Source organism: Rhododendron vialii, chromosome 10a, assembly GCF_030253575.1.
Source record: "Rhododendron vialii isolate Sample 1 chromosome 10a, ASM3025357v1".
Taxonomy (NCBI): domain Eukaryota; kingdom Viridiplantae; phylum Streptophyta; class Magnoliopsida; order Ericales; family Ericaceae; genus Rhododendron; species Rhododendron vialii.
In genome coordinates, this window is record NC_080566.1 from 17,061,234 (window position 1) to 17,078,751 (window position 17,518).

At 38.1% G+C, this 17,518-nt stretch overlaps 1 protein-coding gene across 1 annotated transcript; it reads right to left on the minus strand.

The window, feature by feature from the left end:
• Positions 1–8,109: 8,109 nt before the first annotated feature.
• On the minus strand, positions 8,110–17,518 carry LOC131302956 (protein FAR1-RELATED SEQUENCE 5-like). Its single transcript, XM_058329748.1, has 6 exons — positions 17,482–17,518; positions 15,044–15,058; positions 13,801–14,041; positions 9,790–9,873; positions 9,615–9,694; positions 8,110–9,533 (listed from the first exon to the last, which is right to left on the minus strand). Exons 1-6 carry the CDS (start codon positions 17,516–17,518, stop codon positions 8,110–8,112), a joined length of 1,881 nt encoding a protein of 626 aa, XP_058185731.1.

Genomic DNA, 17,518 nt, shown 5'->3' on the forward strand with positions numbered 1-17,518 from the left:
ATATAAGCTTTTTGCAATATTGATACCATTTCAATACCGTAACTTCAGAACTTCTGATTCAATTGCTGTATCGATACAACCTTTTTCGCTGTATCGATACCAGGACCTTATGGATAGTTTTGTTGCATTTGTTCCATACTTCATCGTTTTGACCCGTGATCACTTATAGCACCTCTTAAACGTCTTTACACCATTTCTAAACTCGGTTGTTTGATCTTTATTGACTCATTGATGGTCCCGTTCCCGAGACACTCATAAAACGTAATTTTGGTATCGTTGTAGATGAGTGATATATCGTAGGGTTGTTTAGGAGTACCGTAGGCTATGCGAGGTGTTGTAAGGAGTATATTTGGTAGGTGTGAGCCGGTCTAATGATCCGAAGGGTAATGTAGTAACACGTATCCTCATGATTCGTCCCGTTATCCTATTAAATTCTTTCGGAACTCGTTCCACGAGTCCTAGGTATCAATATTGTCGAGTAGTATGTCATAGAGTTGCTGTGGGTTGGTACGTTCCTTAGGGTATTGTGACATACGTGGGAAATGTGTGTATTTATTTATTAGTCGATGTTATAATATGGTCGATTGTTTGGAATGCTTTGAGTTATGAATGATCAATTGACATGTGGATATAGCGAGATTGGACACTACGAGTATCACCATTCGGTAGAATGACCGAAATGGTGAGATGCCCGGGCTGAAAACGAACAAACGGTTATGCGATGTGCGATTCCGCTAACCAGTGATTTATGATATAGAACGAACAAACGGTTATGCGATGTGCGATTCCGCTAACCAATGATTTATGATGTAATGAACAGACGGTTATGCGAGGTGCGATTCTGCAAACCAACGAATTATGAAACATAGATTGGTGTTTGTTTATCGAGGAAGGGACAAATGAATGATTTTATCAAGATTTTGACAAGAAAGGATTTTGGATTTTGGAAAAGAGATTTTTGATATAAAAATCCTCTGGCATTCCTGAGTGAATCAACGGCTTCCAGTATTTGAGCACAAATCAACGGATTCCAGTATTCAAGCTCGAATCAACGAAGCTTGACTATTATAGGTCACGTATTTCTCTACATTACACCTATTTGAAAACAAAAGAGATTGATTCATGGGAAAGAGGATGTTGATGATTAACAATGAGAAAAGGAGAACAATTATGAGAATGGGAACGATAGTGAAATCAAATGAGAGGTGATGAATCGGTTGGAAAACCAAATATTAGTTAATTGTGAATGATGTGGGAATGTTAGTGGTACTGGTATGGCGTGTGAGATGTTAGGTATTGCATATAGGATTGTCTAGAATCCTTTGGTCATAGTGAGCTACTTGTTGATAGTCATATAAACCTTGGGCATATTTGTCTATACTCATTCACTCTAGGAGCATAACCCGACATATTTTCTTATAACTTGTATACAGATTTCTCTATTGGGCTCGTGTTTGCTCAAACCTACTATCATTTCAGGTACATTATGGGTCATTGTCATGGAGTGCATGCTGTTGTTATTGACTAATGCTATTTTGGAGAGTACTTCATTATCTTTGTAAAACAAACCGCGTTGTGTTGTATTTATCTACTTGGAATTCTGTAACATAGGTTTGTGAATTTGGGTACTCTATTATATTTTGAGGTATTGTATGTACTTTTGTGAGGATTTTCATAAATCAAATGTATTTAATATTTCTATTGGAAATTGAGGGTGTGACAATGTGGCACTCCCGTGGCCAATCATCCCCGTTTACTCTAGTTCGACTACAGTGCATTGCTTCACTCGTTCGTGCGCGAGAAAGTTCAATACAAATCCGATCAAGGTGACCTTCCGAAGGTTTTGAGGCGTTCCAAACGTCGTGGCAATGTCCATTTTTCAAGATTACGGTCGGATTGATGGAAAAAAGGATCGCTCGGTTCTCGTTCATCTTCCAGCGATACAAGCGATCGGAAGACCATACAAGCTCCAAATGACTTGAGATTTTGCAAAGAGCTTCAAATTCATGAGAATGAGCTAGTAGATGGTTTGGATCAAGAAATTTGGGTCCTAGGATTTGAGAACAAAATACTGCCTTTCTTGAAAAGTTCAGTATGCATAGAAATATCAAACAAGCTTCGTTTCGCACGAAATTTGACCAGAGAGTTTAGAATACCATAATATCACCTTGTGTGATGTTTGAAAAGGTATGGAGATGATTTTTCCCGATCAAGACGTCTTAGGGTCAAATCGGGTGCTTTACCAGTAGCCAATAATTGTTTAGTGACGATCCAACGATGAAACATCCATGGATTGTGACGAGACTTGGCAAGTCACCTTAGAATGATTGAATAGGCACATCTGACGATGTTGATTGTGTTTTGGATATCTTGAGGTTTATGTTGGCTTTTCAATCCATGTTAGGGTCACTAGGACCCACTTTTGGACAATCACTCAGGAAGTGGATCATTCTAGTCCAAAAATGGCATGCCTTATTGCTAGGCAATGCACATGCATATGTTTTGGGATACTTACCATACCAAATGTCTGCTTGACTTTTTGGGGAAAAAGTTGGCTCATTCGGCACCGTTTTGCATCCATCAAGGAACTTAGCGGTCCTTATTAGGTTGACCATGTTAGCATGATAGGCGTTGACGTTGGTTTCTTGCAATTGGTTCCTAAAATCAAGTGGCAATTCCAAAACAAAATAATTAAGTTTGCCACAACAAGCACTTCCAAGAAAACAAAGGCATGCCGAAATTGTCATGTCCGCGATTTTCAACATAATTATAAGGGACTTTTCCATAAAAGAAATCTTCGGAATAATATGATAATACCCAAAAGACATTTCATTTCTCAAGTTCACAAGTCGCATCCAAACTTCAAATATGCCCGATAAGTTACATTTATGGCTCGAAGGCCCCAAATTTAAAGTTAAATGAGTATCAAAGAAAGTTAGGTGTTTACAGTCATCCATAGTCAAAAGGTTATATCGAAAATTACAATTACATCTCCAAAAAAGTTTTACAAAAGATATCAAAGTAATTCCGTCATGTTAGCTTTCAAAAGAATGATCAAACATGCATGCCAAGGGCGTCATGTCAATGTCCTTGAGGAATACCTGAAAATAATGATAGGGTGAGCTATACTAGCCCAGTAAATAAATCTATACTCAAGCTATATGCCAATGAAATGATCAATACACCGGAAAGAACATAGACAGCAACAAGACTTCTCAAATAAGCAAGGATTTAAGACTTAGAACTAACACAATTTATAAGCACGCAATTCAACCATTTCTAAATTCCCCGTTTTCATTATGTCAAGAGTTTCGGTTCCATTTTTCGGGTGTTCAAGACCCTGTGCGCCCAATTTACATTCCAGCATCACACCTTATGGTGGATCTCTGGCTTTTTGTGTACTTCCGAGTGCTAAGGACCCCATGCGCCCCATTTCCGACATCTCACCTTATGGTGGATCTCTGGCTTTCATAATACCATTCAATCATTCTCAATTATGTTCTACATTTCACAAAACATCAATATCATAACGCTCAACACATAACAAGTCCTACTTGCCAAGTATGATGCTTAGAGTATCCCTTGCGTTTACTAGATGAATACTAGAGCTCACTTAGTATTTAGACTCCTTTTCTAGTGAAACGATTTTAATGATAAATATTCGGTTTGGGAGATCGTTGACGCATATCTCAAACCGAGTAGTTAAAGAGAAAAGTTGGTTGATTCGACTTATGAGTGTTGAGACCCCCTGGACCTAGCCACTTAGTCTTAATAGTTTCAAAACTTAATTTTATCGCACTTTTTCTCCGTTTCTAATCATACCTAAAGTTGGCCGTCTCAAGGCTGCGATTCTTACTTCTACAAATCTAATCGAGGCGTGATGATATTCACTTGGGTAGGATACTCGGTCTTTCGGATTATTATGCTTCAATTGACGTATTAGCCCTACGCTTGGGGTGATATATATATATATACACACACACACACACACACACACACACACACACACACTCAGGTTCATATAAGGGATCCCTTAAATAAGAAATCGTGCGGGACTTTCATCTCAGCCGTTGGATTAGATCCAACGGCTGGCGTTTTAAAGAAGGGATTCGCGGGTACGCAGCCGGGCGGGTCACGGGTAAATTGAATACGCGGGTCAAAACTGTTCAAAACGGATCCTTCTTTCCCCCTTTTCATTTTTGCGTTCCAGGTACGCAGAAGAGAGAGAGAGAGAAGCGACCAAAGGCGATTTCACTCTCGATCTTAGACGAAGCCAGACGACGAAGAAGAAGAACACCACAAGGTCTCTCTCGATCTCTCATTCTCTCTCCCTCTGTCTCTCTCTCGTTCCGTACAGAACCGTAAACCCTAACCCCTTGTGTTCGAACACAGGAGAACGAAGAACAGTTTTGATCTCCGACGAAGTCAGACGACGAAGAAGAAGAACACCTCAAGGTCTCTCTCTCTCTCTCTCTCTCTCTCTCTCTCTCTCTCTCTCTCTCTCTCTGCTTTAGATTTATGGCTTTTAGGGCTTTGCTTGATTTGAAGGGTTAGGGCTGTTGCTCCAAAAATTGTGCTTTATTTATAAGAAAATCATTACCCTAAGTTTTTAAGCTGGTTTAGTGTTGAAGTCTTTATGACACGTTTGGGTATATAGGTTAATGAATTGTTGTTTTCCTTGATTTGAGTCTTGAATAAATCTTGAGTATGCTGAAAATTTCGTGGGTTTTGGTAATCTGTCGTTTGGGAGCCCTTCTGCTAGGAATCAATTTTTGATGTCTTCGTAACAGTTAAAGTACGTTTCAATATGAAGATTTTGGTACCAAGATCATGAAAAACCGATAATCACAGAATTAGTTATGAATTTTTGAATACCGGCTGTTTCTTGGATGTGCGAATCTGTGCGTGGCTGTCTTCTTTTACCTTTCTGGGCATGATGAACATTATGGGTGGCTTTGAGTATGCTGAAAATTTTGTGGGTCTTGGTAATCTGTCTTTTGGGAGCCCTTCTTCTATGAATCAATTAGCCCCGCACGTGGTCAATCAGTATGCTGAAAATACGATGAAGACAAAAACACCAAAATAGAACTTTTTGGGGAAAACGCATACGGGAGTGCTCTGGCGGTTCAATATTCAAAAACGGTTTTCTTGCATTTTCTCAGCAACCAAACACAGCAAGTAGTGGTTCCGCTGATATCTGAATTATCTAATTTGTCGTATTGTTATGGTCTTTTCACCATTCGTTAATCTTAATCTACTCTATCATAGGGGTATTGTTTTCGCTTTAATTGAAGTCCGAAGTGAGCAAATAAGGACTTACTTACATTGTAATTTTTCTTTGTACTTTGTAGTATGATTTTGAAGGAAGAAACGATTTAGTTAAATTTATCAAATTGGTCGGGGACACTGGTTTGTATGCTCATCTACGTATCGGTCCTTATGTCTGCGCTGAATGGAACTATGGGTAACAAGACCATACAAAAACCCTGCATTCTAATTGAAGAGTTTATGTACTAACAATATAGACACGTTTTCTTTTCCAATTTTTGAATACCAGTAGAGTAAAATAAACTCCTTGTGAAACTGGGGTGGCCCGGGGTACCCCCAACTAGCCCCGCACGTGGTTCTGCTCTTTAGATATCGGCTTTGGTTTGTTTGTTGTGATATTCATATGTATAGTATTCTGCTTTTGCTCCTTTTGTCTTGAATAGTTATGGGTAATTTTATTGTTTGTGTAGATAATGTGTTTTCAATTTCAGAAGAAATGTGATAGATTATACATTTGGCCTGGGGTACCCCCATTTCTTTGTTTCATGACCATGTTCAATGGTTGTCCAACATGGATGAACTGAGGAAGTAATTACCATGTTCAATAAATTTTAACCTTTTCGTAGTGTATGTGTGTCTGGAAGAAAAATAAAAACAGGTGTATAGATGCATGATAGTAGAGATTGGTATCTTGTGGCTAACCGGTTACTAAATCAAATATTTGCTTTTGCAGTACAAAGATGTCCACTTCATCTTCTTCTTCCCATTTCAATAGCATAAGTGAAGGCCCTCCTTGCAAATGTGGAATACCATCACCTATAAGAACTGCAAACACAGAGGCTAATCGGGGAAGAAGATTCCTAGGTTGTGCAAACTATAAGGTAATATTTTTTTTTTCTTATTTATTATTTATTCCGTCCATTAGAAACTGATGGCCTTTTTTTGAAAATTATCCAGCTACCTAATAATGGATGTGGTTTCTTCTATTGGATTGACCCTGAAAAAGACGCGGAAAAACAAATGTTGGAAGCTGACAACAAGAATATGGAGAGGAAAATTTCGGATTTGAGACGAGATAATCAAGTTTTGAACAAGGAGGTAGAAGAACTTACAAGAGAGAACGAGAAGCTGGGAAAGAAATTACAAGAAGCGGAAGCCAAATTGTTTGACTACAAAATAAAGTGTTTTATTATGTTATTAGTTGTATGCATTGTTGTGTGGTTCATGAAGAACACTGAAACTGTGCCGAACACGAGGAACATGAAATACTTGCCTTAGTTGTTGATCTGCTTTTGGCCTAACCCATAACTCTTTTACTCCTTTTTGAAGTATCTTGTATTTCTATTAGAGACTACGAGGGTGTTTACATGTGTCCTTTCCTTTTCACATTTTTCACTCTTCATTTTTGCATTTCGGTATTTGGCCAATCACCACCAGAAATCATTCCTAGAAAATGCATCTTCAATTTTAAATGATAAAGGCAAAAAAACTAAAACTAGTCCAGAGGAGTATGAGACTTCTCATTTTGGATTCCGATTAAGAACAATATCATATTTTTTTTCCAGCTATATTATCTCTAAATTAACTTCCAAATTCTTATTGCATTGCAAGTTCTATTAGCAGAAACAAGAAACACATCAAAAGTCAAGCAATTGCCCTGCAACCCCTACAAAAAAGAACACCTCAACTTCAATTATCAACTGCATTACTTAGAACAGAAGCAGCAATTCGTAGTCAATAAGATTTCGTGTTCAAACTACTACAAATGTTGAACACACAAGCTGGCCGCTGGCCACAGCCAAACTACTACGTCAAACTACTACACCATTACATTAACCAAGCCCAAATATAAAATAAACAAAAAAAAAAGTCAGAAGTCCCGTTAACTCAAGATCTTCCAAGTCATCACAACCTTTGTATCTCCCTATTGTCTTGCCATTTCCATCTCCGTAACCGCAAACCCATGTAGTTCCTGAAACACAAATAAAATTAGCATTCGAACCATGCATAGTCATTGTCGATGTCTATTTCGAGTGCGTATTTCACATAAAAAAAAAACACTTCCATTCTTCATCAAAGTCATCGTCATCGTCATCGTCGTCGCCGTCGTCCAACCTAACATCTTGCGAAGAGCTAAGGCAAAAAAAAAAAAACCAATTAAATTAAAAGGCCACTATGAAACAATTAAAATTATAAATGAACATATTTAAATGCATCCACCTACATGTTGAGAAGTTTTGGACAATTTCTTTTGTCATGCGACAGTCCCGTTAACCCACAACCATTACATTTTCTACTTTTCTTCACGGTCTTCTCTTTTCCTCCTTTCAATCGCTTACCACAACCCTTTGCCCTAACTTTAAGTGGTTCTTTAAAACAATATTGGCTTCCGAGAGAAACAGGCACTTGGGTATGACTCGTTGAACTACCATTGGAAGCACTCCTCATTAAAGCAATTTCCTTCTTCGCAAGTGATAGGTGCTTGGATACCACTTCAGTTCCTTCTTCATCTATTACACCGTATTCAATCACATCATGAGCTTGTTCGAACAAACCTTTTCGCCTCACGAAAACCGAACGGTCACATATTTCTTTCACGGCACTGCCCAAGTCATCCATAACTCTGCCCGCTTTTGCTGTTTTAGTCCACCTCTGCAAAATGTACTCCGTAGAGAGTTCCCTAATCTGCATTCTAGACAAGCACGCCAACATGTGGCGACATGGAATTCCATCGAATTCAAACATCTTACAACTGCAAGTCACATGGTTCGATAACTTGTCTACCGAAACCTTACGACCTCTCGAAGCTTCCATTTCTTCCCTTTGAACTTCCCACACACATCAATGTTCATCCTCATGTGTAAGTGTAAGCACATAGGCACCAATTTGAAATATTTCCTCCTGAAATTTCTTAAATATAGCTAGTGTGTATATTTCACTCATTCTCTTTTCCATCAAATACGAGGTTTTCAAGATTGGCTTCTCATTTACATCCTTGTGATCCAAATCCAATTCATTATGTCGTAGACGTGAAAGTGCACTATTGAACCGTGTCACAAAATCCAACATTGAATTATCCAAAGACACATACCTCTTGAAGAATGAATGAGAAATTTCAGCTCTTTGACTACTTGTCATGTGAGCGAAGAAAATATGTTTCGTAAATGCTGGCACCCATCTCTCACGAATTTCGTACTTGCCCTGCAACCATTCATTGTTGGACAGCATAGATTTTCTGACAAGATCTACCCATATTGCTTCAAACTCTTCGGGGCTCTCAGAATTCCAAATACATTTTTTGAACTCCTCATAATATTGTTTATATGCCAATGCACCTATCTTTTCAGAAAATTTACTAACAATGTGCCAAATGCAATATCTATGAAACGTAGTTGGAAGAACACAAGCAATTGCTTTGGTCATTGCTGGATCTTGATCAGTAATGATGATTTTGGGCGGGGGTCCAGGCATCGCTTTCAAGAATTCCTTCAAAAGCCACTCAAAGGAATCACTTGATTCGTCGCTTAAGAATGCACACCCAAAAAGCGTTGTTTGCCCATGGTGATTAACCCCTAATAGAGGTGCAAATATCAAACAATATTTGTTTGTGTTGTATGTTGTATCGAACACCACCACGTCCCCAAAATATTGGTATGACTTCCTAGAGGTTGCATCGGCCCAAAAACAATGAGTCATTCTATCTTGATCATCTCTCTCGAATGTAAACATAAAACCGGGATTCTTTGCTTTTTTCCTCTCAAAATGCTCGTACAACATGTTGGCGTCATGTCCACCAACAAATGCCTTCTTATCCCTCCCATAATTGTAAAGGTCTCGTCGTGTAAATCCAACATTTTCAAAACCCCCGGCTTGCACCTCAAAAAAACTCATTTGTTGACAGGGTGGCACATTTGCAGCTGAAAGTTGTTGTGATAATGATTTTTGTGCATCCGACACTCGACGGTGAGATTTCAACAAATGCACCTTCTTTGGCGTCGTAAGTTCGTGGTTATGCACCTCAACAAATTGTTTCACAACAAACCCTTCACCTAACCGATTTTTCACGACTGACAGTTTTGCATGACAACCCTCTCTAGTTAAACCCCGACGTCGATTATTGGCTTTAGAATTTTTCCTCACCCCTTCTTTGAAACAAACATACTCCTTCCTAATGGTTTCCTTGTTCTTATTCGTCTTGCTAGAAAAGATTCGCAAACTAAAACCAGCTTCCTTAGCGTAATTGTTGTAAAATTTGAAAACCTCGTCTAAGTTATCAAATTATTGTCCAATTTTTGGTATCAATTCGGCTTTCACTTGAGGAGTTAAAAGTCGTTGGGTAGAACTACCAGACTCCACACACGGTTGAGATGGTGACGGTGAGGATGGTGATGGTGAGACTAGTAGTATATCATCCAAAGACAGCATTCTACACACCAAAAAACAACAATAGCTATTTAGGTAACTACACTAGCAAAAAACAACGTTCTACACTATTTGTCTACACCAGAGAAAGAGATATACCTTTGAGGTGGTGGTCGAAACATGGGGGTTTCATTGACGCTAGAAATTTCTTCATGTTCCATTTTTGCTTCAAATATATAAGATCTGTACAAGAGTGCAAGATTCATATTCAGTAAACTAATATGCCTATTCCATAGCTAGTGGGCATAGTTTACGATTTATAAGCAACAAAAAATAGTCTAGTCATCCCTACATGTCAAATTAGCGAAGTTAATCATTTACCTTACACTATATCCACTTAAACAACGTGAATTCAAGAACGGAAACAAGTAAAATTGATTGAAAAAGCATAACTCTTTCGCCCTAGTCGACCAACCCCGCTTTAGAAATTCACCAAAAATTGTATACTTAACCAAATCACTTGATTCCAATGCCAATCCCTTCTTAACTTAAATATGCAGCTCCTGTAAAACACCCAAAGCCACCCATAATGTTCATCATGCCCAGAAAGGTAAAAGAAGACAGCCACGCACAGATTCGCACATCCAAGAAACAGCCGGTATTCAAAAATTCATAACTAATTCTGTGATTATCGGTTTTTCATGATCTTGGTACCAAAATCTTCGTATTGAAACGTACTTTAACTGTTACGAAGACATCAAAAATTGATTCCTAGCAGAAGGGCTCCCAAACGACAGATTACCAAAACCCACGAAATTTTCAGCATACTCAAGATTTATTCAAGACTCAAATCAAGGAAAACAACAATTCATTAACCTATATACCCAAACGTGTCATAAAGAATTCAACACTAAACCAGCTTAAAAACTTAGGGTAATGATTTTCTTATAAATAAAGCACAATTTTTGGAGCAACAGCCCTAACCCTTCAAATCAAGCAAAGCCCTAAAAGCCATAAATCTAGAGAGAGAGAGAGAGAGAGAGAGAGAGAGAGAGAGAGAGAGAGAGAGAGAGAGAGAGAGAGACCTTGAGGTGTTCTTCTTCTTCGTCGTCTGACTTCATCGGAGATCAAAACTGTTCTTCGTTCTCCTGTGTTCGAACACAAGGGGTTAGGGTTTACGGTTCTATACGGAACGAGAGAGAGACAGAGGGAGAGAGAATGAGAGATCGAGAGAGACCTTGTGGTGTTCTTCTTCTTCGTCGTCTAGCTTCGTCTGATATCGAGAGTGAAATCGCCTCTGGTCGCTTCTCTCTCTCTCTCTTCTGCGTACCTGGAACGCAAAAATGAAAAGGGGGAAAGAAGGATCCGTTTTGAACAGTTTTGACCCGCGTATTCAATTTACCCGTGACCCGCCCGGCTGCGTACCCGCGAATCCCTTCTTTAAAACGCCAGCCGTTGGATCTAATCCAACGGCTGAGATGAAAGTCCCACACGATTTCTATTTTAAGGGATCCCTTATATGAACCTGAGTGTATATATATAACCACCTTAACTTAATAAAATGAGGACCTCCCTTTTTCGATAGAATTTCGATGATCCAAGCCACTCAATGTGTTCAGAACGTGATTTTAATGGTACCCGCGAGAAATCAGCAAAAAAAAAAAAAAAGACCGAAAAGGCTTCATCCGAGCAATTTTTGTTTATTTTTTATCGAACCGTTCAAATAAAAACTGCTCGGATGAAGCCCTTCCCAGTCCATTTTTTTGTTGATTCCCAAAGGGTATCCTTAAAATCACGTTCTGAACACATTGAGCGGCTCGGATTATCGAAATTCGAACGGAAAATGGGAGAAATGGAGAGGTCTTTATTTTAACTAAAATAAGGACCTCATCATTTGAAGATGACTATATATATATTGAGAGAGAGGAATTTTCAAGTGAGGGATCCCTCATTTTGTTGAAATGAGGGACTTTCATTTTCCGATTAAATTTTGAAACTCCGAACCGTTCAATGTGTGCAGAACGTAATTTTAAGGGTCCCCGCGAGAAATCAACCAAAAAAATGACCAGGAATGGCATCATCCGAGCAGTTTTTTTGAATCGTTCAATGAAAACTGCTCGGATGAAGCCCTTTCCGGACATTTGTTTTGCTAATTTCTCACGGAGACCCTTAAAATCACGTTCTGATCACTTTGAGCGGCTCGGATCATCGAAATTCAATCGGGAAGGGGAGTCCCGCATTTTAATAAAATAAGAGATCACTCACCGGAACCTAACTCATATATATATATATATATATATATATATATATATATATAGCGGTTTCTGAGATACCCAAAAAAATACCTAAAATAATACCTCATAGTTTCTGATCAAATTTTGATAATCCGAGCTGCTCAATGTGATCAGAATATGATTTTAAGGGTACTCATGAGAAATCAGCAAAAAAAATTACCGGAAAGGGCTTTGATCCGAACAGTTTTCAACAATTTTTTATTGAACGGTTCAAATAAAAACTGCTCAAATCAAGTCTTTTCCGGTCATTTTTTTTGCTAATTTCTCACAGGCACCCTTAAAATCACATTCTGCACACATTGAACGGTTTGGATCAAAAAAATTTGACCAAGATCTATGAGATTGAGATTTAGGGTGTTTTTTGAGATGTTCCTTGAACCGTTCTGTATATATATATATATACGGGACGGTTCCGGGGACACCCAAAAAAATACCTCATAATTCCCGATCAAATTTTGATGATCTGAGCCGCTCAATATGATTAGAACGTGATCTTAAGGGTACCCGTGAGAAATCAGCAAAAAAAATGACCGGGAAGGGCTTGATTCGAACAATTTTTTATTGAATGGTTCAAATAAAAACTGCTTAAATCAAACCTTTTCCGGTCATTTTTTTTTTAATTTCTCGTGGGCACCTTTAAAATCACATTCTGCAAATATTGAACGGTTCGGATCATAAAAATTTGATCGAAAACTATGAGATTGAGATTATGGGTGTTTTTTTAGGGTGTCCCTTGAACCGTTCCGATATATATATATCCCTTCTCCTAAGGACCACCTCATTTTAATAAAATAAGGACCTCCCTTTTCCGATCAAATTTTGATGATCCGAACCGCTCAATGTGTTCAGAACGTAATTTTAAGGGTACTCGCGAGAAATCAGTAAAAAAAAAAAACCGGCAAGGGCTTCATCCGAGTAGTTTTTGTTATGTTTTTATCGAGCGGTTCAAATAAAAACTGCTCAAATCAAGCCCTTCCCGATCTTTTTTTTTGCCGATTTTTTTGAAGGTACCCTTAAAATCACGTTCTGAACACATTGACTGGCTCGGATTATCGAAATTCGATCGAAAAATGGGAGAAATATGGAGGTCCTTATTTTAACTAAAATAAGGACTAACTAAAATAAGGACCTCTTTATTTGAAAATACGGGACAGTTCAAGGGACACCCAAAAAAACACTTAAAAAAACACCCCAAATCTCAAACTCATAGTTTCCGATCAAATTTTTATGATCCGAATCGTTCAACGTGTGCAGAATGTGATTTTAAAGAAATTAACAAAAAAATGATCGGGAAAGACTTAATTTGAGCAATTTTTATTTAAACCGTTCAATAAAAAATTATTCAAAACTATTCGGATCAAGCCTTTTTCGATCATTTTTTTTTTTGCTGATTTCTTTCGGGTACCCTTAAAATCACGTTCTGATCACATTGAGCGGCACGGATTATCAAAATTTGATCGGGAACTATGAGGTGTTTTTTTAGATGTTTTTTTGGGTGTCCCCGGAACCGTCCCGTTGAAAATAACTGTATATATATATATATATATATATATATATATATATCGATGGACGAAGCATCAGGCCACCCACGGTAAAAACCCAGCAAACCCAAAAGTACTATCGCAGAAGCTACACTATGTCGTTAGGTGAGAACTGGGCCTCCCAACAACAGCCACGACGAGAGCCAACGCCGACCACTCCATCCAAACCCAAAAGGACCCTAGCCATTAAGCAAAAGATAGAGGACCCAGCAACACTTCTGCCCGAGAACAAAAGGGCTGACTAACGGTAGAGGACGAGAGCAAAACAACTAGAAAAAGGGGGTTGGAAAAAAGAATAGATCTGAGACGGAGAGAACGAGGGAACAGAGTGATACCGGACGGAATTGATCTTATCAAAACCGCTCTCTGGCAATCGAGAAACCCCAATGATGAGCCGTCGACTGAAATCAACATACAAAAGACGAATCTGGAGACCACAACCGAAATCCCCAACACGACCACCACCACCACCGAAGACCACAACCGAAATCAGAACACAAAAGACGAATCCTGATTTCGTCCCTAGCTGAGGTGATGATGATGCCCGACATTGATTATGGAGAAAACTGTGGTGATCTGTTTGTGGATATTGAGGATAACACACGTTTGAACAAAGCCAAAGAAATAATGCATTTTTACTTATATAACTTCTCTGCTACTTTCTTGAGTTTTAACCTCATGTTTTTTTTTTAGTTGGTTTTTTTATCAACAAAAATGATTTCATAATTTATTTTACTTATTTTGCAAACTTGATTTAGTTATACAATGAATTAAGATGATAATATTTGTATTTTATCTAAGAGCATTTTTAAACCTTAGCTATAGATATAGTTAGAAGTACCATCTTAACCAGTTCGCCAAAGGCCTTCTAAAGGTGAAGGCCGGCTGTGATATCGTAGTTGAATTAACTTAACGTTTTGTCTGAATAAACTGAACTTATAAATTTCAAATCATAAAAAATATGACTATGATGTACCTTCTTTACAGTAAGTAAGGAATCATAAAAAAGCCTTGGTATATATAAACTCCAAATCATGAAAATATGACTATGATGGACGTTGTTTACATTAAGGAAGGAATCACCCAAAAAGCCTTAGTTAGTCTGATCATGATCTAAAGAAACACGACCGTACAGTAGGAGAAATTTTTGGGTGCCAAGCAAGGTACTACGTGCTAGTATTCGTTGGCAATTCCAATCGTTTAAATGTATTTTGGACGGTTCAATTTCTTTTTCTCTCCCCTCATCCCACCATTCTCTCCTATTTGTCTATCTATAAAATCCAGACCATCCAAAACACATGTGGACTGTTGAGATCACCGACGGAGTACTGTGTGTGGTACCCGCCCAGCATCAAAAACTTCTCGTAGAGTAGACCTGCTCATGGGAGACAATTGGAGGTTACAGGCTTTTTGGGTTCCAACACCTGATGTTGACCAGAAGTAGTCGTATTTAGTGGTTTCTACTACTATACCGTCCCTCACTTTTTCTAAATGTTGCTGCTTTGTTGGGTGTCTCACTTATTTTACTTTCTCTTTACTCTATCCCACTCAGCATATTCCCTACTACTTTAACATTACCTGGAAAAAGAGATCCTGCCAAGAACAAGATCACCAGACCAATTACCAAACACTTTCTGTCTAGAGAGAGAGAGAGAGAGAGAGAGAGAGAGGACAAAGATTCATTCCAGTTGTATATCGTTGCTTTTGAGGAATGTAGTATTGTAGTAGTTCAACACTGTTCGTGACTTGCCGTGTTGTAATCAATTTTATAACGTGATTTTGTGGTCTTTATATAGAAGAATTAAACCCCATATTCCCATGCATGCATGCATGCATGATTTTAAATCCTTCGACGAAGTCCACGTGGCATGCCTGCCAGCGTTAGTGATACAATTTTCTCGGGTTATACGAAGGCAAGGGAGATAGGATTTCGGACCGGTGGGAAATTGGTCCCCAAGATGAAAAGGGTCCCACCAAATCCAACGAGCCACATATCATCAATTACAACTACAAGCATGCAACATCGTAAGGATAAAAGGGAGTTCAATTATAGTCGTTGGATTCTCCCCCGGTACATTTTTTGATGACTGTGCATTGAAGGAAACAGCCTCGAGGGTTACTGCGGTTAGTTGGTGGATTTGCTATCCACAAAATCGATCGCAATTCGATTATTGGAATAAAGTCGTAAGAACTTAATTTCTTTTGAATTTTCTAAGTCCGTCGTAGATAGCCCGCCTTGGATCGGATCAGAGAGGCGATTAATCGAGGTGTAAGTAAGTAGGTCCAGACATATTTGACTGTCGCAGAAAAAGAAAAAAACAGCCCCTACTAATTGTTGGAGTTGTCACCTAGGTATATATTATACAAAAATATTTTACCGGTAAAATATCGTTGAAAATAAGAAACTTCTAAAATTCAAGATTTTCTTTAATGTTATAAAAAAAAAAACTTCTAAAAAACATGTTGACTGAATATCGGTTTAGACGAACTTGAATATGTTTTTTTTGGGTTATACTCCCTCTATTTCAAGTAGTATGTAATTTTTCAAGTTATTCATTTGAAGGACAATTAAGTAGCATATATATGAAGTGAAGAGTATTTCTTAAGAAGTTTAAACAAATTAATTAAGGCGGAGGGCGAACTAATTAAGGCAGAAAGGATTTGGGACCCATAGGAAATTGGTCCAACATTGACTGGGTCCCCCCCAAATCGAACGAGCCACAGAACATGATCATTACTTCTTTAAGCATGCAACATCGTAAGATGAAAAGGAGGTGAGTCTTAATTTAATTAATTATATTCGTCTGGTTTAATGATTAACCAAATCCAGAGTTTCATTAAAAAAAAGTGTACATGGAAAGAGATATCTAGGTACATTATTGTAATACCGGATGAAAATCACCAAACATGTACCGTCGTCATATCGCGTGCTTTCCACAACTTACAAACTAACAAGGAGTGGAGTAAATAAGAACACGGTGCACATTTTCAAGATGTACAGATCTGTTTCAATGCGAACAGACAAATAGCATTCTCTTTCCTATTGCATTTATATATGAAATTTTTAGGATCTATGTATCAAAGAGTATTTTCGATAACGGTTTTGATACTTTATTTTTTTAATAAATGCATTTCGTTTTTTGTCGATTAGTGTCTAAATCTCACATAACAGGATTCGCAGGTCACATAAGAGACACAAATTTTTTCTTGATGTTTTTATCCTTCTCTCTCACATAAACGTGAAAATTACTTGCTTTCAATTAACAGATCAAAATAATTTTTTTCATAGATGAAAAATGCACTAAATCACACGCAATACACACACACACACACTCTCTCTCTCTCTCTCTCTCTCTCTCTCTCTCTCTCTCTCTCTCTCTCATGAAAACAACAAAAGTGGATGTATGTAATATAGGTTGACTTCGTCAGAGTAAGTTTTGGGTAAATAGTTTCCGTATTTTGAAAATAAAAAATTCAAAGGCAAAGGCAAAAGAATTAATTATTACAGCAAGAGATCAAATTTGTTTTTTTTTTATTTAAATCACAAGAGACTAAATGAGTAAATCTGTATTGATGGGCGTCCATCTGGCATGTCCGTCGAGTTCGTATCACAAATCACCCAATCCGAACCCGACCCATTTAGAATTCGTATTTCTCGAGTCGTGTCATTTTCGTATTTCGTGTCAGAAATGCTCCACCCAAGCCCGTTAACTTCGTGTCCGGTTCGTGTCGTGTTATCGTGTCTGTTGCCCTACTCTATATAGAATTACAGATATACCATATTATATATATATATATATATATATATATATGTTCGTGTTAATGTGTGACACAAATTAGTAACCATCTTGGTCGTGTCAATTTCGTGTCTCGCGTATTCAACCCGAACTCGACCCATTTAGAATTCGTGTTCTCGAGTCGTGTCATTTTTCGTGTTTCGTGTCAAAAATGTTCAACCCTAACCCGTTAATTTCGTGTCCGGTTCGTGTTGTATTATTATATTTCGTGTCCATTACCCAGCTCTAGTGCTATGTAGTAGCATGGTATGTGCAT

Coding starts and splice junctions, on each gene's coding strand:
- LOC131302956 (XM_058329748.1), bottom strand. CDS start 17,518: ATGCACATACCATGCTACTACATAGCACTAGAGCTGG. Junction 9,874..13,800: donor GATAAGATCAATTCCGTCCG/GTATCACTCTGT, acceptor ACTCTTGTACAG/ATCTTATATATTTGAAGCAA. Junction 9,695..9,789: donor TTTCGACCACCACCTCAAAG/GTATATCTCTTT, acceptor TTTGGTGTGTAG/AATGCTGTCTTTGGATGATA.